Source organism: Myxocyprinus asiaticus, chromosome 9 (assembly GCF_019703515.2).
Source record: "Myxocyprinus asiaticus isolate MX2 ecotype Aquarium Trade chromosome 9, UBuf_Myxa_2, whole genome shotgun sequence".
In the NCBI taxonomy this organism is placed as follows: domain Eukaryota; kingdom Metazoa; phylum Chordata; class Actinopteri; order Cypriniformes; family Catostomidae; genus Myxocyprinus; species Myxocyprinus asiaticus.
In genome coordinates, this window is record NC_059352.1 from 50,677,079 (window position 1) to 50,704,764 (window position 27,686).

At 38.0% G+C, this 27,686-nt stretch overlaps 1 protein-coding gene across 5 annotated transcripts in view; it reads left to right on the forward strand.

Annotated features, from left to right (window-relative positions):
- Nucleotides 1-497: 497 nt before the first annotated feature.
- quo (quattro) overlaps nucleotides 498-27,686 on the forward strand; it is a 64,692-nt gene continuing 37,503 nt past the window's right edge. For all 5 annotated transcript variants that reach the window (XM_051706354.1, XM_051706357.1, XM_051706356.1 and 2 more), the window contains exons 1-3: nucleotides 498-776; nucleotides 22,560-22,757; nucleotides 24,213-26,121. In XM_051706354.1, coding sequence (XP_051562314.1) covers nucleotides 774-776; nucleotides 22,560-22,757; nucleotides 24,213-26,121 — 2,110 coding nt within the window. In that variant the 5' untranslated portion in view covers nucleotides 498-773. The remainder of the gene's footprint in view (nucleotides 777-22,559; nucleotides 22,758-24,212; nucleotides 26,122-27,686) is intronic.

The window sequence follows — 27,686 nt, forward strand, 5'->3', positions numbered from 1 at the left end:
ATTCACCAGCCACTGTGGTGAAAGTAAAAAAAAAAAAAAAAACGTTCCCTCCCCGACTGTGTCATTTACATTCCTGCTTTGGCATAGAAACCTGCAATGTTTTTTCATTCCACAGTTTCCTCTTGAAAAAGTCTGTAAATAATATTCATGTGTTTGTGTGTGTCTGAGAAAGAGAGAGAGAGTGAGCTACACATTTCAAGAGTTCGGCATCAAAGAGAAATAATTAATGTGCTCTTTCTGTCTCTGACTGATTTGTTTAAATGAACAGAAACTGAACTGTACAAAGGAAATGAAAGAATTTAGGGAGGCTTTAGTGGTCTCTTTGTTTGACCAAGTGTGTGAGTGTGTGTGAGAGAGAGAGAGAGAGAGAAGGGACGCTCATGATTTGCCACTGAGAGAAGTATGAAAAGCCTTCGGGGGATTTCCTCTAAAAGAAAGACCTCCTACTCTCCTCCGACCCTTTACTTTCCCTCCCTCCCTGAAAAAAATCACTTTACCGTCAAAACACTGCAGCGAGCTGACGACAGACTTTGCCGTTTTCAGCAGGCATTCTGCTCTTGTACAAACTTGTAATGACTTGCTGCACAATGGCTGTAATCCACTGTAGTCCAGGTCTACTACCCTCCCCAAACCAGATAGCATGGAATCACCTTTGGATGTGAGAAATCTTGGGAATGGTGCCATTGCATTTCCAGAACTAGATTTGGAGTTTCCTTTGTTAGGGATCACAGATTTGAGGATGACAGCTCAGTAGCTGGAACACTGTCGTCAAGATGGTAAATAAGACTTTTTTATTTGAGTTTCTACACACCGTTTGTGATGTTGCACCAGTGACCTGCTGAACTACTGATAACAAGGCTACTGAAGTACAGTTGGGAAACAGACCAGTAAGGGGGTTCCGATTTAGTACATTAGTCATGTTAACATACTTAACTTACATTTTTCAAAATCTTAAAACCTCTGTTGTGCTAGATCTACTCATCTTTTCTAGAGTATATTCAGGTTTCTTTCTATAGCATTTCGTTTGTTATACATCTCTGAATGACTGATGATGTTTGGCTGCGAGTTGTACAGCCTACACAAGCTTTATGTTTTGTTTTGCTTGAGTTGGGCAGGTGTGTTTTATATCTCTGGTATAAAATGATTTACTCCGTGTCGGGTAGAGTAGAAGAGAGGGATGTTCTGAGGAATGTTTGTGGATTCAGAGTTTATGCCAACTGGAATCTAAATATGCAAAGCAGAAATTACTGCAGACTCCACTACACTCCCTCAGATAGGATCAGGAAGACATGCAGACTTGAGTAAAGTCTTAGATTACATTTATTTGATGAATATAAAACAGAAATGCAATGTCTCTCTTTGGCATAAGCCCCATCTGTCGGTCTGAAGAAGTTGTACTTGGAACCATCAGATCCTGCCGGAGATAGGAGGCAGGGGCGAGGAGCCTACCCCCGTGCAGGACGGGACTCAACTGGTGGTGGTGGGGTGGTGGAGGTTGCAGTGTTAGCACACTGAAACAGCAATGTGATAGATTGTGAGCAGACTTATAAAATGATGGCTTACATGTGGTTGGCTAGGAGTTACCTAGCTAATGGTGCGATGATGTACAGCTGCTAGTCTTCCTGCTAGAACTAAGCTGCACTTACATTTATATACACGTCTTTCCACCATTGTGCTCTCTCATGTGGCATTTTTCTGTTATTTGTGGTCTTCATCTCTAAAAACAGACAGACAATTACTTGCCAAATGTAACCACTATATTCTGCAGCTTTATGCATTGTTTGATATTATGGCAGTCAAATATAATATTAAAGACATTTTCCAGGTTCAATATAAGTTCAGCTCAATCATCAGCATTTGTGGCATAATGTTGATTTCATAAATTATTATTTAGACTCGTCCCTCCTTAATTTACAAAAAAGCAAGAATCGAGGTTACAGTGAGACACTTATAATGGAAGTGAATGGGATCAATCCATAAACATTAAAATAGGCCTGAACACTCATTAAAAATAGAGTAAAAAAATGTAAACATTATATATGTTAATATGATTTTAGTGTGATAAAATCACACTTAACCCGGAACCTTCCTTTAAGATTGATTGCACTTAAGAATTTGCCGCACCAATGAAAGCAAAATTCAGTGAATTTCAAAAAGCAAATGATTTGTTTGATATTGTCATGATCCTTTAAATTAGATTAATTACGTAAAAGCTGATGTAACTTTTTCAGTGTTAAAGTACTTTCATACTATAAGTAAGCAATTTCTAGATAAAATTTCTCAAAAACTGTAAACTTTGTCACTGTAACGCTATCAAAATTCCTGTTTGTTTTGAGTGACCCGTTTAGACCCGCCCCCAACTGATGCCATTGGTTGAGTAACGTTGTGGGGGCAGGTCTAAACAGGTCACTCAAAACAAACACAGGAATTTTGATAGCGTTACAGTGACAAAGTTTACAGTTTTCGAGAAATTTTATCTAGAAATTGCTTATAGTAAGAAAGTACTTTAACATCAGCTTTTACTTGATTCATCTAATTTAACTGTAAACTTTGTCACTGTAATGCTATCACAATTCCTGTGTTTGTTTTGAGTGACCCGTTTAGGCAGGACTATCTGACTGTTTGAACAGCAGCAGACGAGGGCGTTTTCGGAAAGCTGTTTTGAAAAGGTTTATTTTTGCAATTCCGTTCAGTGGCGCTTGTGTCGCAGAAATTGCATACTGTACTTCAACTATAACATTAAATTAATATAAATAACATTAGCATAAATAACATTTTACAAGTTTAAAAAGCTGTCCCCCAGTCGTAAAGTAGAAAAACAAAAAGTGTACAAAATCTTTAGATCAGATATTTTGTCCAGGTTGTTAAAGTGAACATTATTAAAAGTAGGGCCAACTACCTCACAACACAATAAACATAGCAATATACATATGCCACAATTGGATTGCGATTAAAACCAATTTCAGATTTTGTTTTTATTTACACGACCTGCTTCTTCATTAATTGAACAGTAGGAAATATGAATGCACACATAAATAAATAAATAAATAAATAAATATTGTTACATGGATCTCATGTATTAAAGCAGTATCGTAACTCAGTAGAAAGTCAATCAATCAAACATACTGTTTTGTAGTTGCTCGGTTTTTTATCTGATAATGTAAATAGATGGTTTCGCAAATAGTTCAAGCTATTACAGTTTCGAAGGCAGATTACAAATTTGTAAGTCGGTAAGTGTGATAACTGCAATTCTCCATCTGGACACCCAATAGGTCAACAGGTCAAACTCTCTGCTGTATGATACTATAGTTCAGGTTTTGACCTCAAGAGCAATATAGAGTGAATTTTGCCGGTGAATTGCCATTGCTGCTTGACAAAACCTGAACAAGCTTTCTTGTTTGTGCATTTTCAACAAAGTGTACATTGGTTGTCCTGCTGCAATGTTAGAATATGCACATAGAAGTTTCAGGACTTCTTGTGAGAAATGGTGGATATGTTTTTGTGAGGGCTGCACACCTGCACACATGTATTCCTACACAGCGACCAAACTGACCAGTTAACAGCTGCGTTCACTGGAGAAAAACACCATTAGAGCAAACTCTCACATTCATACACACAAACAACACTCATGCTGTGTTCGAGCCTGTTACGACCTCTAGCAGACCTTGGAAACACTCACACAAGTACACACATTAACACAACACACTCAAATGCACACCTCACCACATAAGGCACACATACAGGCCTTCTGTAATGCTAGCTTTCAAACTACACGTCCACACAGAAGTTGGTTTATTGTTAAAAATAGCAAAGAGTTTCTTTAAAACTGCTGGTTCTCCAGAAAACTGCTTTTTTTACCCTGTCCAAAAACAGCATGGGAATTCTCATATGATTCAGCCAGACCAGATAAAACTGGTGTTTTACGTCATTGTTTGGGTGATCTAAAACCTAGTGAGCTGCCTACACAGGTCGCTGACTTCTAAGGCAGTATCCTTACCAAAATGTAACCTCATAAGTGACTGAAGCCCAAAGTATACTTTGGTTAGATGTGAACATTAGGCATCAGCATAGATGTAGAAAGGAAGTCCCACCTTACAGGTAAAAGAGCCAATCACCTTTTAGATACAGACATCACCTGTCAATCAAGTCGAGAACGCTCATGCGCATTAGCTATACAAGCCAGGAAGATTGCATTTTTTTGTGCAAACTGAGCTAAAGAAACAATTTATGATACCAGTGTTGTCAGATTTTAATCCTGATTTGAAATATGTTCTTTGATCGTAATCTTGACCAACCGTTTTGGAGATTTCGGTCTTTCCTCGTTCAAGTGCACTTGTATGCTGCTTGTTTACATAGAAATATAGCTGCCCGAGAGAGTTCCAAACAGGGCTGGGCGATATGACGATATATATTTTTATTTATTTACTTTGACATTGTTTGACTTGTTCCAAATAAAGAGGAAGTAGTTTTAATTTATTAAGTATTTAATTCACTTACTGAAGTTCCAAAAATAGGCATTACAATATGGTTATTTAATATCTAAACCAATTTTTATTGATTTTCCAGAAAACTTTTTCTATATCATGACATATTTCGCAATCGTGATATGAAATGACTCAAATCATGATATAAGATTTTGGTCATATCCCCCGCCCCTAGTTACAAAGATGGCTGCCAGTGGACTGACTTGCTAAAAAGACTTTGGTATAATTTAAAAGGCTGAGTGTTCGACCGTAAGCATATGCTAAGTGTTTGCATCAAAACCGAAGTATACTTTGGAATGCTCTATATAGGCAGCATTTCTGTTCGCTCCTCATGTGAAGCGCACTGAAAATTCGACTTGCTTCTATAGAGTTTAGGATTAACATGTTGCTAAGCTAAAGACGCAATTTCTCTCGTGTCATCGGGCATATTGGATGTTTTACGTGAGTGTTGTTCTGTTCCAAAAACTTGTGAGCTGCCTTGCTGTCTACTGCCTACACAAGCAGCTTGCCTGTTCACACCAAATGTGCTTTTGCATCCGTCTGCACTGTTTTTCAATCGTTTTTCTATGTAAACATGCACCATATGGACATATTTGTCCACTGTGCTGCGTATCACATTTTGTTTTTTCAGCGCCTAGTTTTCTCGATGCCATGTCAAGTTAAAAAGTTCTTCAATGTTTAAAAATGCCTCTCAAGACAACTTTGTTCTGTTTAATTCGTCGCACTGCTTCTAAGTTTAACGCAAGAACGCATTTGGTCTGAATGGCTGCTAAGGCAGTATCCTAATTCAAATGTAACCTCACAAGTTATGAATTTAGAACGCCCTACATAGGCAGCAACTACAAATAGCCTATGAACCGCACATGAGACTCGACTCTCGAGTTTGGTGTTAGCATGTTTGCTAAGATCACAACATGTTCCTCTAAGCATTAAAATACATAGTACACACAAATATTTGGTAAAATAGTCCTTTTTTAGATAGATTTAACTATTTTAACAATACTTTTTGTTATTCTATTACATATTTTTATTTTCTCACACTTCGTCTGCCATCTTGGTGAATTAGAATTTGGCCATGAGAAGGTATCTAAAAATGTAGCTCACTGGGCTTTGAAAGAGAGCTCTAGTGTTGATTTTCAGATTTGTTTTGGCATACTAAAGATGTTGGGTTACAGCTGTTGAAACACTGTCGGCTGTGAAGTATTAAGCATAGAAAAGTAAAGAAACGAGTGAATGAGGGAAATTTAGGAAAGATCTTTCTTGTAAAACTGCAAGGCTAACACAACACTTTACTGAGGGTAACCACACCGTGTCTGACATGTCGTAAAATTCTTGCAAGTACTGGTGGCTGAAATATTTTTATGGCTTTTTACCTCAAATAAATCAAGAGACAAATATCAACACATTTTCCAGGATTATGATGCATCGTGGATTGTTTCTCGCCAGCTTTTGACCCCTCTGACATCCTGAAGAGCAAACAAAGAGAACTTCTGCTTTCTATTAGCATGTTGTCCTTCATCCAGATGTTCACAGTCAGTTGATGTTCCAGTGACCTAAAGGTTCAAAAAGGGATGTTTCATCCAAATATGAAAATTCTTTTCAACTTTCGTTGTTACAAACGCATATGACTTTCTTTCTTCCGTGGAACTGAAGTAGATATCAGGCACAATGACTTTCATTGTATGGATTCAACTCATTTCAGACATGTCCATTTGTATTCAGTGGAAGAAAGAAATTCATATGGGTTTGGAATGACATTGAGTAAATGATGGCAGAATTTTCATATTTGGGTGATCTATCGCTTTATGGCTTGTTTATACAGGATGTATTTTTGCACTCCATCTGCACTATTTTTTAATTGTTGTTCTATGTACAGATGCTTTCAAAATTTGCACCACATCTGTTTTTTTCAGTTTTTTCAGTGTCTCGCTGCATGAGCACAGCATTATTACCCTTTAAATGTGCTATATCATGAAAAAGTTTATGCTTAAAACGTTAAAGTCTCAGGGGCCTGGGTAGCTCAGCAAGTATTGACGCTGACTACCACCTCTGTTGTCGTGAGTTCGAATCCAGGCTGTGCTGAGTGACTCCAGCCGGGTCTCCTAAGCAACCAAATTGGCCCGTTCACTAGGGAGGGTAGAGTCACATGGGGTAACCTCCTCATGGTAACGCGCTCAACAAGCCACGTGATAAGATGCGTGGATTGACGGTCTCAGGCACGGAGGCAACTGAGATTCGTCCTCCACCACCCGGATTGAGGCGAGTCACTACGCCACCACGAGGACTTAGAGTGCATTGGGAATTGGGCATTCCACATTGGGGAGAAAAGGGGAGAAAAAACAAACACAAAAAAAAAGTTAAAGTATCATATGACATATCATTTGAAAGCTTAGAATCTGAAATTTTCAGTGATAACCATTGCTTCTGCATTTATGTTACTTAAAATAACAAAATAAAGCTTCAAAACATTCGCGTTGAAAATTAGCGCTCCCTAGAGGGAATGGGGTAGAAATATTTACATGAAAATAAAAGTCCTTCACATAGCACCTAAATGGACAAATTATATATCAAATGAAAGCTCTCATTCTCAGGACTGTGACTGTATAGTTAATTTTGTTGCCCTAATACCACAGTTCGAAATATTTTCAAAAGAATCACAAAGTGAAATATGATTTCTGTAAGACATCAAATACAAACGTCTCATTTGTGCTCCTATAACCACTGCTGTGAGCCCCAAATAGCCAAAAATGTTATATTGCGTTCCGTCTGCATTGTATTTTGATTGTTGGTCAATACACATGTGTCAGACACAAGTCTTTCGGTCATTGCTAATTGTTTCTTTCACAGTCTTTTGCCAGGAGCACTGTGTTTTAAGGTGCTGTGTCAAACTATAAACAATTCAACTTTTAAAAACATTTTTCGAGACCCCTGCCTTTTGTTCTATTTCGTTGTGCCCCATATGGCCGTTTTTAAATGCAAGAACATCCTGTGTGAATATACCTCTTAGGGTATATTAGGCATTCAAACAGGACGAGTTGTTGTGTTACATGTGCACTATTTTTTGATTGTTGATCTATGTACAAATGAGTTACATAGACATCTTTGGCCATTGTTTCATGTCTCCCAGTTTATTATATGTTTTTAAAGTGGTGTGTCATATTAAAAACAAGTTGCAAGACCTCCTGCTTGAATGCAAAAACACATGCCCATGTGAACGACCCCTTAGGTTGCACTTACTGTTTATAAATTAGCAAAGGTCTATGGGTGTTAATGAGTCTATAAATGCACCTTCTGCATATTTCCGTTGCGCTCCATCTGTTATTTTCTAATGTGAACGGCCCCTAAGGCCGTTAATTCTGCCCTCCTCTCTGCCATACTGTAGCTGACACAGTGTTCCAAGAATTCACTGTAGGGAACTCTAAGTGATCTGAGCATGTCTTTTGTGTGTTTTGAGTTGTTAATATTTATTTTGGAAACAAGTCCCATGACCTCCAATCAAAATCCAATGAAATATGGTATTCAGGATTATTTGGAGTCAGTTTTGCAGTCTTGGAACTCAGTGAGAAACCGCAGAGTTGTTGCTTCATCTGCAGGGCATACAGCGGAGAGAGTCAATAAAACATACAAGCTGTCAAATAAGTTGGCGAGACAGATGTGTTCACAAGACTTGCAAATGTCAAAGGTGATATATGACTGTAAAGATTTAACATGTTCTGGATGTAAAAGCATGATTACTGTAAGAGCTTTCACACCAACCAAACCAAACTCTTACATCAAATGGACTTGGGTACGTACCAAAAGATCTAGCATGAAGTACTTTTTAAGTTCTACTAAGAACTTTTTAGTCTCTAGTTCATTCAAAAACCATATCTGTCCTGGTGCTTTAAAGAATCCAGAAACCAAAACACTGATCTGAAGAACTCATAATTAAACTTCAATAGCTTTTTCAATCCCCAAAGAACCATATAGCCAACTTTAGGACTCTATCATTTCCCTATTTGATTTGTGACTAGTAGCACCTAATAAACAAGCAAAAGAAAATCAAAAATTTCTAGAGCAAATAGTATTCTTAAAAATTGATGTCCTCATATGTGGACAGCGAGACTATGTTGAGAAATAAAATAAAAAAAGTCAGATTTTTTTCATCAAATAGTTTCCAGGAGTGTTGGTTATTCATGTTTTTGAGACGTTACAGACATTACATCAGAAATTATCATAATTAATTCTGATTCAAAGTAATGTCCAGCATCATCCAATCACTGTCAACCATGTTAAAATAAAACGATACATTATAAATTCTGAATCTATGTACTGATTATCATTGTCTCATGTCTGTCAAACATGTTGAGTGATCCAAACATCATCTGCAGCCTGAAACTGAACTTTTGATCAGATTTTAGGAGTGAATGCACTTAGCTGCATAGAGAGCTATAGGATGCTCCCTTGCTCCCTATTTAGTGAATGACTTAACCTCCAGTGTGCTGTCTGTCTGCACTGGTCTCAGAACAGTTTTAAATGCACATCATTTTCCTTCTAACTCCATATAAAGCCTCCAAAACCAACATTTTTCAGCTTTTGGATGAACCCATTGATTCTCAATGTGATAATACACAGTAAATACAGGAATGCATTTACTAATGTTAATAAACAAAACCGTATTGCACAATGATAACAAAATAAAACATAACAAAATGTATATTAAAATGAAGCAAAATGACCCACAGATGTGTTAATGTTGAAAGTTATTCAAAATAACTAACATGTTTTTTTTTTCTACTTTTGATGGAATAATGTCCCAAAATCCTTGTATGTGGACATCATGTTTATCAGTGTGCTGACATGAGAAAAATGAACTGATTTTTTAAAACGGCATATCAAACGAAACTAGAGACAGTACTCTTTACAACCAAACAGGTTTCAATGAAAAACAGTAGAGGTTTCTTACCAGACACACTTTTGTTGGCGCTGCGTTCGTAGGAGCACTTCAAGGAAATCAACATCATGTTGTTGTGTCACGTGACTCGGTGCGGCAGAAGTTTAACTCTTAAATGACAGTCTAGAGTCTTGTGAACAGTATTCAGTCGGTTTTTATTATTTAAATTATGTGTTGCATATAAAGAAACCAAAATACAATCGCACAAGGTTAAGCAAGGGATCTTTGCTAAATTTAAGGCGATGTCCACACACATACATCTCCATTTGACAGCTCATTGTTTAAGTATGTTTATGGCTCTTATGCACACTAGAACAGCGTTTCCCTCCCCAAAAATGTAGACTTTCAAAAACGCTCTAAATTCTTGCACAATTTGGAAAACATATGATGTAAGGCAGCCCTTGAAGAATCTTTATGTCACATTTTACATTTATGCATACCAGTTGAGCAACAGAAACACTCTATTTAAATAGAATAAATAAAGAAGTCACCACTGAGATGTTCTAGATGTTTGTGTGATGTGGGTGGACAGTGGTTTGAGAATGCTCTTTTGCACTGTGAATGCAGAACATTGTGCCAAACTCCCTCTGTGAAGAGTTAAACTACAGTGGCATTGAGACAAAGACAACAGTGTCCTGAAGAAAAGAGGAAAGGAGGAGGAGGAGAGACATGCTGAGAAGTTGCTGGATTTTGACAGCTGAAACGAGAGACTTTAGGAGGCTTACAGATGACGAAGATTCTTGTTCAGGTTAAATTAGTGTTTATCTCAAGAGAGCAGATCGACTTTTTAACTTCAACCACTTTTACAATTTTTGCATTCTTTGTGCTCTTCTGAAGTGATTACAGAGCTTCAAAAGAGGGTTTAAAGGCTGTGAGTGCCTCTTTTGTCCTGTGCCAAATGCGCAAGTCAAGACATATCCTTTGAGCATAGCAGACATGTTTTTAGACACTGTATGGTGCCTTACTATTTGCAATTCTGTTATATTTCTCATATATTTTAATGCAACAGACCACAACAGTAAGGCTTAAAAATACCAAACGTTCCCTCACGAAATAGATTTTTAACAATAACTTTTCACAACAGATGTACAAGAGATCCAAGGTTGTTAAACAATGCCACTAATGTATGCTTTTGTAGAAGCTATAAGAGTGATTTCAACGTAATTTTTAAAACTTCTTGCTAACAGTAATTGCTGAATCCTCTGTGAAGTACTGTAATACTCTACCCACTAGAGGTAGACCGACAGTGCTGGGTAGTAACGGATTACATGTAATCTGGATTACGTAATCAGATTATGAAAATCAAGTACTTGTAATTGGATTAAATTACATTTTAAAATACTCAAAATCAGACTACAGTTACTTTTTTATGGATTACATGATTACATGTTAATTAGGCAACGGCAGTAAATTGTTCCAAATTACAAATTACATAAACATCACAGAAAATGCGGAATCAAATTATACAATTAAACCCTTCCCCCAGAAACACCCCCACCCGACACAAACACTCACCCCAGTGGTCATAAATATAAAAAAAAAAAAAAAAAAAAAACATGCACACTCAATAAATAAAAGCATATATATATATATAAAAAAAAAAAATCAAATTGCACACACATATTTAAACCTATAGATCCCTCTCCACTACCTCTCCTAAAAAGCCTTCCAAAAACACCAAATATCTGCCCCATTTCCTATCAAATAACCCCAGATTTCCCAGCCTTCTATAGATCCCTTCCTCAAAGGCCACAACCCTCCCCATCTCCGAGCACCACTCATGAAATGAGGGTGCTCCAACCGACCTCCAACCCCTTAAAATAACCTGTCTGGCGATCATGACGCTCGTTAGGACCCAACTCTTTATGTGCCGATTCTCAACGTCGATGACCACCCCATCGCCCAAAATACAGAGTCTGGGGCAAAGAGAAAGCCGAGTGCCCAATACATCACATATGAAACTCTGAACTTTCAACCAAAACTCCTGGATCTCAACACACCCCCAAAAAACACGAGTTATGTCTCCAACCTCTGATTGACATCGCCAGCAGGTGGGTGTGTCTTTAAGACCAAGCCTATACAATCTGGAGGGGGTCCAATAAAATCGATGTAAAATCTTAAATTGCATAAGGCGAACCCTTGCATCTCTAGATGCAGACTTGACATTTTTTAGGATCCTAGCCCACACCCCCTCCTCCAATGTTAAGTTTAGATCTTTCTCCCATAATTTTTTGAGAGAATTCAAAGTTCTGTCCCCCAGACTCTGAATTAGCAGGGAGTAATACACTGATGCCTCATGACCCTTCCCAAAAGCAGCAAGCACAATTGGGGGGGTTGCGTGCCACTCCCAAAAACAGTGCAGAGTAGGTGGCGCAGCTGTAAACACCTATAAAACTGAGATCTGAGAATGCCAAAATGTTGAACCAAATTTTCAAAAGGTCTCAATACTCCACCATCATATAGGTCACTGTGTGCATTAATCCCCCCACAATCCAATCCGACCAACAGAAAGGGGACTTATTAATACATAGTTTAAGGTTCAGCCATATGCTCGAGGCTACATTTAAATAAATATCAGAATTAAACACTCTGGACACTTTTGTCCATATCAAGTGCAAATGCAAAATAACTGGGTGCGACCTAACCTCTCCGGCTAGTTTGATCGAAAGGCTTTGCAGTGGCGAGATAGGGGCAAGAACTTCCTTTTCAATATATAACCAGGGAGGGGCTCTCTCAGGTGGAAGCGACCAATGAGCCAAATATCTAAGACCGAATGCATAATAATAAAACAAAATCTTGGGTAGGCCTAACCCACCTTTGTCAATTGGCCTATGTAACTTATTGAAATTTAACCTGGGACGCTTACCATTCCAAATGAAGGACTTTGCTCTGCTATCAAATTGCTTGAAATAAGAGAGGGGGACATCTACAGGGAGAGACTGCAGTAAGTAATTGAATTTTGGAGTACAATTCATTTTAATAACATTAACCTTCCCAATCATATATAAATGTAATGAATCCCACCTGCCCACATCGCTTGAAAACCATTTTATTAAGGGGTCAAAATTAACTCTAACTAAATCACACAAATTTGCTGGAAATAAAATACCCAAATACTTAATGCCCTGTTTGGGCCACTGGAAAGCACCCGGCTAGAAAGCCGTTACTGGACAGTACCGCTGTCAGAGCCAAAGCTTCGGATTTAGACCAGTTGACTCTATATCCTGAAAACTTAGAAAAGGAGTTCATAATTCTGTGGAGGCAAGGCATAGATCTACTGGGGTCAGAGACAAATAATAAAATATCTGCGTAAAGCAGAAGCTTATGTGCCACACCACCCGCCACCACCCCTGGAAAATCATCCTCCTTTCTTATCGCGTCTGCTAATGGTTCCAGGGCAAGACAGAACAATAATGGGGAAAGAGGGCAACCCTGCCGGGTGCCCCTATCCAGAGTAAAATAATCTGAAATTAATCCATTTGTTTGTACCGCTGCTACTGGGTGTCTATAAAGTAACTTAATCCAACCAATAAATGTACTCCCGATCCCGTATATTTCCAAAACCTTAAAAAGATAATCCCATTCTACCATATCAAATGCCTTTTCGGCGTCAAGTGAGATGGCAGCGACCGGAGATTAATCATTCGCTACTGACCACATGATATTGATGAGACGCCTAATGTTATCAGAAGAGCTACGGCCTCGAATAAACCCCACCTGATCTATATGTGTAAGAGATGTCATAACTTTACTTAATCGATTAGCCAGAATCTTTGACAAAATTTTTACATCTAACTGGGTCAGGGAAATTGAACGGTAACTTTTACACTTGCTTGGATCTTTGTCCTTTTTAAGAATCAGACTGATCCGGGCTTGTGTCATGGTTGGCGGAAGCTTTCCATTCTTTAATGATTCAGTATAAACTTCTAACAAAAGTGGAGCCAGTTCTGTAGCATAAGATTTGAAGAACTTAGCAGCAAAGCCGTCAGGCCCCGGAGTCTTGCCAGTAGGTAGGGCCTTAATAACCTCGCCAAGCTCCTCCAAGGTTATCTCAGAATCAAGAGAATTTTTTTGCTCAGTCGTCAGTTTAGGGAGATCTAATGGTTCAACAAAGTTTCTAATATCTTTATCAGTAGACGAAGACGTCGAACTATAAAGATCAAAATAGAATTCTTTAAAAGTGTTATTAATATCGAGGTAAATATTTCACCACCAGCAGATTTCACTGAGGGAATGGTAGAAAAAGACTCTCTCTGCTTTATATATCTAGCCAAATGTTTTCCTGCTTTGTCCCCTGACTCAAAGTATGACTATCTTGCCCTGAATAACCAAAACTCCACTTTCCGTGACAAAATAGTATTATATCTGTATTTCAATTGAGTCAATTCTCTGATGCCATCAGACAACATTCGGTGCTTCAGCTCTGCTTCGGCATTTTTTCCTTGCAACTCCACGAGTTCTCGTGCTTTGGATTTTTTGATGAATGAGGTGTACTGTATGATCCGACCCCTAAGAACCGCCTTAAGTGCCTCCCAAGCCACGCCCACAGTCCATATAAACATTGATTTCAGTCTTTAACATTTGTTGGAATTCAGGATTTTGCAAAAGGGACACATTAAGGCGCCAACTATATGATTTCTTTTTCTCTATATGTGGCAACACTTCTAAACTCACCAGGGCGTGATCTGAGACTAAAATGTTTCCAATTGAGCAATCAACAACAGATGAAATAAGGGATTTGGATATAAAAAAAAAAAATGTATTCTGGAATAAATCTTATGGACTGATGAAAAAAATTTATAGTTCCTACCAGATGGGTTCAAAAGTCTCCAAATATCTATAAGACCCAGATTTTTACACATCCTGTGAAGCGTCAATGTCGCTCTAGGGGGCTTACACACTTTTGCTTCACTATGATCAAGGACTGAGTCCATCGAAAGATTAAAGTCTCCTCCCAATATTATATCATGAGGGGTGCCAGTGGTTTGCAACATCCCTTCAAGATCTATAAAAAAGCCCTGATCATCAGCGTTAGGTGTGTAAATATTAGCCAAAATCAAACTTTGCCCCTGAATTTCAGCTAAAACAATAATGACTCTTCCTAATTTATCTTTAATCTGTTTGAGACATTTGAATTGTAGATATTTATTTACCAGTATAATGACTCCCTTGCTCTTACTTGAGCCAACACTAAAAAAAAAAAACATGTCCACCCCATATCTTCCCAAATTTCAGAGAAAGGTGTGTTTCTTGAAGAAACACTATATCATATTTCTTACATTTAAGAAAAGAAATAACCTTCCTTCTTTTTTTATTTCATAATCAGTTTAGAATATCTTTACATTATTGTGTGGAACTAATTGGAGTACTCTTTAATATGTAAAGAAACACAAACCTCTAACTACACATTATTTCAAAATAAATGTATATCTTATTAAGAAACACTTTATTATTAACTAGTCCACTGGATAATGTAGCAGCAAAATTAACAGTAATTCCAGTCTTCAAGTCTTATGTAGAAAAGAAACCAGTGTTTTATTTTTGGCCTTTTTTTTTCTTCTTTTTTTCCCCAAAAATGTTTCAACTTGCATCTGGACTTTAAAGGATTCAGATCTCTTTATTGTTCAATTTAGTTGTAAGACATCAGTCCAATTTTCATTCACACAGTTATTTTTTGGAACCCATTCAATTTGAAATATTGTTATAAATTGTAAACAAATACTAATGATGACAATAATAATAATAATAATAATAATAATAATAAATTGTTATTAATATTATTATTATTGACTTTTAATTTTAATTTTAAATACAACAGTAATATATTTAAATCGTGCTCTTTTTAAACCCTCACGCTTTTATTTTGACATTCTGAACTCTCCAGGAAGTCCTGTATGTGTCTGTTTGTAGACAAGTTCACAGTAGTTTAATTCACTTCTTATTCAGATTCTGGTAAAATACTCCTCCGGTGCCATTCTAAATGCATATTATAAGTGAACCGAACTATTGAGCATCTACATCTGAAATGTTGTTCTTGAGTAGCGCTCAAATATTGCGCACCGCTGTGAAGGCTAAAAATAGTGGCGAGTGCATCACCAGCCTGTGCATGAGTTTGTGTCAACAGAACAGCACCATTCACTAACACGCTGGCGCTGTGCATACTATATATTTACTTATTAAACACAGCTTTTTGTGATTCACAGAACTATCGCACGTGTTCAAGTGGCTTTGAATAAAATGCACGAGTCATATGAACTGCTTTAATGGTGTTTTTATGGTCCTTTTATGTCATTTTTGGAGCTTGATAGTAATGAACATGACTAACACACAGTATTGGATTTGGATCGGGCTCGTTGGACTGATACCCAATTCATCTAAAAGCTTCAGTATGGGAGCCGATACCGATACAGGTATCGGATTGGTGCATTCCTATCTACTACCCACAGTCCTGAATCGAGATCCACCAACAAAAGGAGTTTCTGTCATCATCACAGCAACAGTCATGAGGTTAATTTGTAGGCCCACCTGGAAGGATAAAGGTCCAAATATACTTCAGTTTTCCGCATGCTGCTACAATTCGCTCACAGATTCCATCATCAGTACAGTACGCACGGACTGTACACATAAACTGTAAATATGTTGCATGCTTGACTAAACTGTACCACTTGACTAACACATCTTAGTATTTTCTTTGGTCTTGTCTTATCTTGTCTATTTTACCAAGTGAGTCAGGACCACCAGTGGTGCCCCCTCAAAAAAATAAAGGTGCATAACACCCCTGGTTCACAGTGTTGTATTTTGTCCTATTGAAATAAAAGGCAAATAAGGGCTTACTTCTGGACTGTAGCCAAGGCCACTGAAAAAATCAGTCACTGATAAGCTCTATTAAAGAGTATTGTTACACATGCTCATGCGAACCTGCATTCACATGCGTATCTGGGCTTCGCAATACTCAACGCATAATTTCAATTGATTTAAACTGACCAAGTACTGTTCACAACACTAGACTGTCATTTAAGAGTTAAACATCTGTTGCACCGAGTCACGTGACACAACAACATGATGTCGATTTCCGTGAAGTGCTTCTATGGGTACAGAGCCAACAAAAGTGCCTCTGGTAAGAAACCTCTACGTTTTTTCACTGAAACCTGTTTGGGTTGTGTCTCTAGTTTCATTTGGTATGCCACTTTAAAAAATGCATTTATTTTTCACGCATTAGTGCGCAGATACACATGATGTCCACATACGTGGATTCTGGGACATTATTTCCATCAAAAGTAAAAAAAACAAAACATGATAGTTATTTTGAATAACTTTCAACATTAACATATCTGTGGGTCATTTCGCTTACTTTTTTTTAATAAATGTTGTTATAATTTATTTTGTTATCACTGTACAATATGGTTCTATTCATTAACATTAGTAAATGCATTCATACAGTATATTTACTGTGCATTATCGCAGAATAAAAGAGTTTATCCAAAAGCTGGAAAAATCTTGCTTTCAGAGGCTTTATATGGAGTTAGGATGAAAATAAGGTGCATTTCAAACTGTTCTGAGACCAGTGCAGACAGACAGCACACTGGAGGTTAAGTCATTCACTAAATAGGGAGCAAGGGAGCATCCTATAACTCTCTATGCAGTTAAGTGCATTCACTCCTAAAATCTGATCAAAAGTTCAGTTTCAGGCTGCAGATGATGTTTGGATCACTCAACATGTTTGACAGACATGAGACAATGATAATCAGTACACAGATTCAGAATTTATAATGTATCATTTTATTTTAACATGGTTGGCAGTGATTGGATGATGCTGGACATTACATTGAATCAGAATTAATTATGCTAATTTCTGATTTAATGTCTGTAAACATAAATAATCAACACTCCTGGAAACATAATAAACAATTTGATGAAAAATATCTGACTTTCTATAGCTTGGTATTATTTAAAATTTCACAACTTAGTCCCGCTGTCCACATATGAGGAAATACATTTTTAGGAAAATTATTTGCTCTAGAATTTTTTCTTCTATTGCATGTTTATTAGGTGCTACTAGTTACAAATCAAAAAGGGAAATGGAAAATGCACACAGCAGTCATGCTCGGGTCTCAGGAGGATATACAGCAAACACCCAGATTTAATGTATGACTGACAAAATTTGTTATTTATTGGGTGTGTGCGAGTTTCTAAACACTGAGTGTTTATGAAATCATCCGCAAAAGCCTCTGAATTAATGACAACAATCTTTGGTGTGCTTCAAACATTAGATTGAAGTTTATTATAATTATAGGGAGACTTATGCATTGCCAAATGAAAATGTGTTTTGCAGGAGATATGAGAGTTTTAGCATTAAAACTGCGCTGCTATGAATGAAGTAAAGTTGAGAATACCACAGAGCATCTGTTAAACATTATTTGCTCTGGAAAGAGTGAGTTTCCTAACATTTTCAGATATAAAATAAGCCTTTAATTAACTTTAAAAAGTTCAGCCAAGAGCTGAGTCTAAGGCCAGACTGGATGTTTTATATAAAAACACTGGGAAATGTAGTTGACAGTCTTTTGAATGCAAATTCCAGACTGGAGGAACAATGCCAGGCCCAAGACTTGGGATCCTGAGGATTTGTTAAATGAAGTTTGACTCGGATGTGTTTGGAACAGCAAGGTGTGGATGTGTAACGGGAAAGGACGGGGGGTAAATGGAACAACAGGCCCGGAGCCATGAATGAGAGAGCGATCTGGACCGGCAGAATGAGTGTTTACTGAAGACGAAAAGGATCGGATGGGAAAGTCAGCCAAATGACCGGAGAGGTTCCACATGTGCTCAAACAGGACCACCCTGGACGAGATGCTTGCTCGTGCCAGACAAACCACTTCAGTTAACAATTAAACTTAGAGACTATTGTGTCTTTCTGCAATTATTAACCATTAAACCTATCGTGCATGGCCCCGTCCTACAAAGTTGGGCAAGATCTGAATTTGAAACTGACGTTCTCCTATCCCAGCTTAATATGCAGAAACTTCATGAAGCCATTTGTAGGATGATTTCCTGAAAAGTGTGAACACAGCGGATTTATTTCATCAGTCTGACCAGCTCGAAACATCAACATAGGCTCAACCAATGGCGTCAATTTGGGGCGGGACTATTCATTTTGCTTTAACAAAAATGGAATGACAATAAATGTAAGCGCAGCGTAGTTCTAGCGGGAAGACTAGCAGCTGTACATCATCGCACCATTAGCTAGGTAACTCCTAGCCAATCACATGTAAGCCATCGCTTTATAAGTCACATGCATCACATTGCTGTTTCAGTGTGCTAACACTGCAACCTCCACCACCCCACCATCACAAGTTGAGTCCCGTCCTGCATGGGGGTAGGCACCTCGCCCCTGCCTCCTATCTCCGGCAAGATCTGATGGTTCCGAGTACAACTTCTTCAGACCGCCAGACGGGCTTATGCCAAAGAGAGACATTGCATTTCTGTTTTATATGAATCAAATAAATGTAATCTAAAACTTCACTCAAGTCTGCGTGTCTTCCTGATAGAAAAGGAAATTATTTAAACAGTCACAAAACTGCTTAAATAATAATAAAAAAAATCATTAGTCCAAGACGAGATAACTTTCTTAGGAATATTCTGGGTTCAATAGAATCTAAGCTCAATTGACAGAATTTGTGGCATTATGCTGATCAGCAAAAAAAATAAAATAAAAATATATATATATATATATTTAAAAAAAAAAGTGAAGCACTTACAATGGAAGTGAATGGGGCCAATCCGTAAACATTAGAATACTCACTGTTTCAAAAGTATAGACACAAGACATAAACAAGATGTTTATTAACATGATTTTAGTGTGATTAAATCACTTACTAACCACATCTGTGGAAAGTTATAGCCAATTTTACAACTTTGTTGCCATGGTGACGTAACATTGGTGACAAATAAACGCCTAGAACAGTAAAACAATGATATAAACAACTTTACGTCTCAAATAATACACACGTTTTAACAGAAGAATTAATGTAAGTGCTTTTATAAAATTATAAGCTTCACATTTCTGACTTTAAACCCTCCAAAAATTGGCCCCATTCACTTCCAAGTTGTAAGTGCCTCTCTGTAACCATGATTTTTGCTTCTTTTTTTTTTCAAAGAAAAGGAGGGACGAGTCAAATAAATGTTTTGTGGTAATCAACATTATGCCACAAATGCTGTCGATTGAGTTTAACTTGCATTTTAGACATGGGTAATTTGTACCGAAAATAAAAAAACTGTATTATTAAAACTACACTTGAATAGTCTATTTCCTTATATTCCAGTTTGAAATATATTTGTGCATCACGTTTGCCACCCAATTTCAAATTTAGTTCAAATTCACACTCTCAGTTCACATCTGTATGGTGGATAGCTATGTTGTTCTAATATTGTTTAAGTCCATGTTCAGTATTAAAGATAAGATTACAATAAGTATTTATTACTCGAGCAAGTCTAGTGCAGATAAATCCAGACAGGAGATCATCAACATCATCTAGTCATTTAGCAGACGCTTTTATCCAAAGGGATGAGAACACGGCCACACAGACATCTGATGTCTGTATCATACAGTGACTGTCACATTATAGCTTAAACTGAAAGTTTACTGGTGTAAATGGTGAGTGTGTGATCTCTTAGTAAAGTAACAACACATCCCTAAAAAAAAAAAAAAAAAAAAAAAAAACTAAAAACACATGATTTGAGGAATGAATCATGTCTGAAGCACACACGGTACATGGCAAAGTTTAATACTTAGTATTGAATTATGAGCAATATTAAAAGTGTACTTACAAACACCACTTATTATAAATACTGTCAGCCTAGACACATGGTTACATAATAAACACTTGGCATTTTTTTTTCATAAAGGAGGGGATTTATCTTTGTATGTTTTTCTTTCCCAAGCAGACATAAACTTCCTGTGTGAGATCACACTGAGGTCCTGTAATCATCTTTTACAGGAAGACACTAATACGTTTGTTCAGCTAAAAGTTTAAAAGAATAGTTCACCAAAAAAAAAAAGACCATTCTGTCAATATTTACTCACCCTCATGTTGTTCCAAACCCCCTATGACTTTTGTTCTTCTGCGGAACACAAAAGGAGATGTTTATTAGAGCTGCTCTTATCCATACAATGAAAGCGGATGTGACCGAAAGTGCCAAAAGGACAAAAAAATAAAAATAAAAAGCACCATTAAAGTATCATAAAAAGTGGTCCTATGACTTGTGCATTATACCCAAGTCTTGAAAAGACTGACATTTAAATTGTTTTTCACTGAAAATCGCTCTTTAAAACCATCTCCGTTCATTTTCTATATATATGGAAAAAACAGCTTGGACATTCTGCTATATATAATTCCTATTGTGTTTCAGATGGAGTAAATTATTGAGTGAACACTGAACTATCCCTACATATCATGCCTAAAGTATACATTTCTTCCATGGTTAATGATTGTACTGGGTTGCATAAATAAATTGTTTCAAACATGCTGTTTAAAAATCATAACCTCAAACCAGCAGTGGACGGCCAACAATTCTGCAACAGATTTTCTCTGTTTAAGGTTCAACTAAGAGCATTTAGATTGGAGAAGAACAGATTTCACTTATTTAAATGATTCCAGGTCAGACACTTGAAACTTGAACCCAGTATCCTCATTAAGGCAGACTGGCTGAGAAATATGCATGATAAATATTTGGGAGAGCAAATGTGAGTCAGACATTCATATGTATATCACAGTAATCAATGAATGTTTTTATATTACAGACACATGCTCTGTACCTAAACACGTTTAATCCCTCTCAGACTGTGTGTTTTCTTTGTTCTCTCGTTTCACTAGTCTGTTAATGATACAAACCTCCCTGCATGAGGTACAGCTTATCAAACGAGGTGTATCTTGGACAAACTCACACTTTTGAGAGCCCACACTGACTTCACATGGTGGACAACAGAATAGAAACACGTCAGGATGGATTTGATGAGAACAAGGCTGTGAAACCTTAATATCACACAAGCTTCATTGTCTCTTTGTCTGGCTTTGTAACGGTTGAGATTTAGGATGGGTTGAAGTCATGAAAAGGTTTTGCCACTGGCAATTGACAACAGCCTCATTTGACTTCTTTTAACAAAGCATTTGGGCCTTATACACAATGGTTGTAGTATCATGTATCCTTATAGGTAATCCTGGATGTGTCTCATACAATGAATACACGACTAACTTAGAGATTCTCAACCCCACATGGACTTTTTACGTTTTTTTTTTATAAATGTATTTATAAGAATAAATATGCAGCTTCCTTTATGCTTGAAATGTCACCTGAAATGTACTGTAGGTTACAACGGACACAAAGGTGAACTCCCCTTTAACGAGCCAGCTGCCACAAAAGGTGAATATGCAGAAGTGTTGCCAATTAAGTGCCCTAAAACTGCTGGTACAGTCTGCTTGCAGATATTTGTGCAAAGCCAGATTAAGCGCCCTTGCATTAAGACCAAATACCGATCCCATTTGGATATAATAGTGGTGATAAAATGCACGTTTTCAACTATAAGGGGCTGTTCACACAGGACATGTTTTTGCATTTTAAAACAGCTAGAAAGATCACAACAAAGTGGAGCAAAACATAGGGGGCTCGATCTCGAAGCTGAAAAACGTTTCTTTGACGCGAAATGCGGCTAAATGCCAAAGTATGCTTTGGTATTCCATGAAATTTTTGTCATCAGCACAGTAAGCATAGACGCAGCATCACACACACACAAAATGCAGTATACTTAAGCTGCATTTTGTGCAACTTTTAAAGTTAAAGTAGTTCAGGTTTGAAAAATACATCTGGATGCCCAAAGTTCACTTCAGTTTTCAGAGTGCTGCTACATCTCACACACAGGGTTTGTGATGCAAATTTCGGCATCAACACAAAAAGTCTGAGCGTCTAGAAGAACAGGAAGAAACTATTCTTTTTGTGAGATCCTAAAGTGTATAGCTTTATTCTGTAATGTGGGTGGGGGTGTGGGGTCAGAATTTTGGAAACTAAAAAATTAGTTGCAGACCAAAAAAGGTCTCAAATATCTCACAAATAAATCTCTCTCCCTCTCTGTTTCTCTCTCTCTGTCTCAGAACCCTTCCTCCCTGGACTGGTCCATTCAGAGCACTCTGTCATCTCTTTTTCCGCCGTTTGAGGCTACCGCTCCTACCGTTCTCAGCCAACTCTTTCGCACCATTGAGGAGCGTTACCATGGAGATGCACTACAGTGCCTGCTGAACTTCCTCATCCCAGCCAAACACATCCTAGAGACTGTGCAACAAGCTGCGTGTGTGAGTACTACACAATAATCACAGTGCAAGAGATTTAAAATTCAAGAACAGCACAGTGAAAAACTACTGAAAACTTCCAATGGTCTACTTATTAAGTGAATATATTTATCATTTAAGGAATCCCCCCCCCCCCCCCCCCCCCAAAAAAAGGATCATGCATTCATCATTTACTCACCCACACATGACCTACCTGGACTCATGGAAACATGTTACTATACCTGCATTTTTGCTGAATGATTTTTCATTGCTTGTTGTACATATCGTGGCAGTTTCCTGATGAAATGTACATTAGAGGCACTACAACAACTTACATTTCCTTTCACACAAAACAGGAGTAAAACTGTTAAAACAGATTATCAATTCAGAAACACTTACTTTTGCCCTGTTCCTCAGACAATGCAATCTTATGACATCTAAACTCTTTTACTATAGTGCATGACTTGTAAACTGATATATTTTAATGTTTCCATTACCAACTACATTTACAAGCTTGTTTGAGCATGATCAAATTGCATGGTAGCTCAACTGATAGAGTATTGCACTTGTGATGCAAAGGACCGGGGAACGATTCCTGAAGAGTATGCGAGTGGACACATGATCCAAAAGTGTCATAGAAGCACATGTGGTTGGTTCAGCAATGGCGTTCTTCATCTAACATTTGCTTTTTCTGACACTATCGGTTAGGTTTAGGGTAGGGAGGCAGGTTTTCGTTAAAGTATTAACCTTAAAAACCTCATCTGTTTGGAAGGAAATTTAACTCACTTTTAGTGCCACTCAGTGGACATTTCACCTCAGAACTGCCATGATACGTGTAAGGAGCACGTTTTTTTTTTTCATGTGATCTGGCTCCACATGACACACATTTCCATTCAGCATCATTGACGTCAAACCTAGCATGACACATCTTCATGTGTCATATTTGATTGTGAACGAGATCTGATAGCTGCAGCAGAGAGAAATATTTTTTTGAATAACATCTTAAATTTCTGTCTGTTTCTCACGCAAAGCTATCAAATGACTTGGAATATAGTGCAAATGTCGTATGGACTACTGTTATGGTATTTGGAACGATATGGGTGAGTAAATCATGACAAAAGTTTTATTTCTCTTTGAACTATCCTTTTAAAAGGTAAAGGTTCACTGATGTAAGATCAAAGCAGTTTCCTGTGCAGTCTTTCCATCCATGTGGATTTTTATGGCACAGACCCTGCATGCTGCTTGTTCCTGTCCACTCAGCACAAGATTGCTTTGTTTTATCTTCAGAGAGAACAAAGGCCTTCCGAGGCAGGTTTTTCTGAAGGCGATTCAAGAATGTTTGCATGCAAGACACTAAAAGGCATCAATAAAGTTAACTTAATAGAAAAATCCAAGCCATTTAGGATTTAGTGGTCATAAAGTCTGTCAGTCCAATCCAGTCGGCCAGCTAATCAACTAGCTCCTTCTCTCTCCAAATAGGCTGCATACTCTGATGTCCTGTTCCGCTGTGAAGGCTGGCCGCTGTGCCTGAGAGACCGTGTGGTGATCCAGCTCGCCCCCATCAACCCTTTACTACTCCGACCTGGAGATTTCTACCTGCAGGTGGAACCTTTTGGAGATCAGTCAGCCCGAATTGTCCTCAAAAGCCTCCTTGTACAGGATGACCTCCTGTTACAGGAGAATCTCAGCTCCAGGGTGCTTGAAGGTCCTGCAGTCGAGGGGATACCTGTATCCGAAACGTCCTACCCTTGCATCTTCACTGAATCTTGGTTAAAAGAAATCAACGAGGGCCGTCATGGTAAACCTCTAGGTCAATGTGTGCTTTCTTCTGACCAGGGGGTTGTGAAGGTACCTTGGGGTGAAGTTGCCAACCCAGAATTCCTTGACACACCCAAAACAAATATCTGGTCTGAAACACAGGCATGCTCAACTGCAACTCTTAGTGTCGACGAACTTCAAACTGAGATGTTGAGGAACAAAACTCAGCCACAGATACCTGCAGAATTCTTACCACTTGAGATGGAAACTAGGATTCTTCCAGCAAAAGATGGGATGGCTGTGTCTGTTCAGCTTGTTGAAGGTGGCTCCAGATTGGTCAAGGTTGATCAAGGACACCCAATCAGCAGTTTTTCTGGAAAACCGGTTGGTTGGGTCTCTCCCAATACCTGGGACAGCAGGCATAACCGAGAGCAAGAAGGAGAATATGTGGATCTGTTGGAGTTCACCAAGGACAAAGAGACTTTGGGCCTAAACCAAAAAGCGATGCCTGCAAAATCACTGAGCTTCAAGCTAGTCAGTACAGCTCAGTCAGCACCAAAAAACAACGCCAACTTGTGTGGTGAGAACTTTAGAGTTCCAGTTGAGAACTGCAACCCTTGCTTGCCAAACAAGCTACTCTCAAAGGGCATGCAAAACAAACCAGAATTCAAATGCAGGTATCGGCAGTCGTACATGGCAGCTCTCCGAAACCCTGTGAATTTTGAGAGAACAAGTATGCTTCCTCCCTTGGATGAAACTAGGCCATGCATAGCGGACACTGAGCCAAGTAGTGAGGAAAATGGACTTGGCCTCGGACTTAAACTTTCGAGTTGCACATTTGGCCAGACACCAAGCCAAACAGACAGAAACCCAATACAATCCTTTAAGAATTCAGAGACAAAACTCTGTCAGAACTCAACCCAGCTGAGTCAGAACACATATCATGACCGTATTTCAATAGAAAACACAGAGTCTCTTGACCAACATATGACACAGCTGAGCCCGAACATGGTCCAAGCAAGACAACAACACAAGTCATTCCTTGCTGGGCAACATGATCTTCATCAGACTGTACTGGGAACTAAGGTGTTTCCTGACAAAAGACAATATTGTCTGAATGACTGTATTAGACAAGATCAGTTTCAGATACGGACTAGTGGCCAAAAGCATGTAAAAACACAACACTTACCCAAAATGGGACTCAGGGCTTTACCTGACCATAGTGGTAACAGACAAGATGCTAATCTGTGTTTGCGGAGATTCAATCCAATTCAGCATCCACAGATCCCTGAACAAACACTTCCTCTATTTCAGTCCCAATGCAGTCAGATCCTGTTCCAAAATGAGAATAGTCCTTTGGATTGCAGAAACCTCTGTGGTGGCATACAGTGTGAAAGAGGCCCAGGTTCACCTGTGCAAGTGTTGAAAGTACCAGGTAAAAGCAGGTGTAAATCACGCTCTTCATCTTCTGTCTCTGAAACAACAAGAGAGTGTCTGCACAGACCATCTAACAGAAGCCACAGTGATGTCTGTCCAGAGATCATCCCCACCTTGACTGTCATTCAAGCAATAAAGCACACGACTAATTTGGTATCCCCCAAATTAAACAGGCGACAAGAAGCGAGAAAGGGTGAGTGTGGTTAGAACTCTGCAAATACAAACATGCAACCTGGTCTCATTGAATCACGTTACTATACCAACATTTTTGCAAATTAATTTTTACATGGCTCGTTATATACTATATTTCAGCAGTCCCTGGTGAAATTAACCCTAAAGGCGCTACAACAATGACTTTTGCTCACTTTCATACAAATCACAAGTAAAATGGTAGATCATTAGTTCATAAACTCTTTTCACTTTGTTCTTCACACAATGCTAGTTTATGACATCTAAACACTTTTATTAAAGCGGATGACTTCTAGGGCAATACATTTTAACATCAACTATAATTACAAATGGATACAAGCATAATCAAATTGTGCGGTAGCTCAACTGATAGAGCGTTGCACTTGCGATGCAAAGGTCCTGGGTATGAGTCCTGAAGACCACACGAGTTGACACGTCAGTCAAGAGTGTAATGGAAGCACCACAAAATGACATGGTTGCATTTTTCGTCTCACATTTGCTTTTTCTGACACTATCGGTTAGGTTTGGGTTCAAAGTTTAGGGTAGGGAAGTAGGTTTTTAAGACAATAGAGTATTAACTTTAAAAATCTCATCTTTTTGGAAGACCATTTAACTCGCTTTTAGCGCCAAATAGTGGACATTTTACCTTGGATCTTGAGCAACGTAATGATTTGCTAAAATTTCATTACAGTCACGTTTATCATGAAATCAGGCTCCTAACATGACATTTATTTGTGGTTATGATCTGTTTTCTGAAGCGTTATAGGCATCTTGAGGAAGACAATAAGACAAAATATTCCAACAATTCTTTCTGTGGGGAGATGTTAGGCAGAATGTAAGTAAAAGGTGACTGAGGCTGTCATTCTGCCTAACATCTACTTGTATGTTCTATGAAAGAAAGAAAGTCATACAGGTCTGGAACAACATAAGGGTGAGCAACTTTTTATTTTTGGTGAACTATTCCTTTAACTAATTGCGTACAGATTTTAACCCAAATCTCGCTTTGTTCTTGAAAGAACATCTGAAGCAAAATGATGTCAGGCTAACAGGACTCCTTATCCTTCAATCAGAAACATGTTCAAACATGACTGATGAAAAATCAAGCCATTTTCCATAGTTATGAGGCTTTGTTTGTCTAGACCAGGGTCGGGAACCAATTTTTTAATGTTTAGTTTTCGCATACTCAAAATCACAAAAACAAACAAATATGTAACAATTAAAAGTAACATGTTGCAATATGGAATTGAGTACACGTGTTTGTGCGGGTCTCCATAAAATTACTTCATTTTACATTTGTTCATGAAAAAGTTCACTTCCTTATAGGAAATATAAAAAAATATTTTAATGATAATTGCCTTCAAAAATATTGCGATATCCGATTATATCGTCAACCCCCTGCCGAGGGTCAGTGAATGTTTTTGCTTTATTGATTTTGCTATAAAAATGTAATTAATTTATTAAAACACGAAAAACTTAAACAAAAGACATTTATAAATTCAAATTGCACTTTAAGCTAAACGAAAAAAGCAATTAAAATACTGAAGTGATCAAAAAATCTTATATAACCAC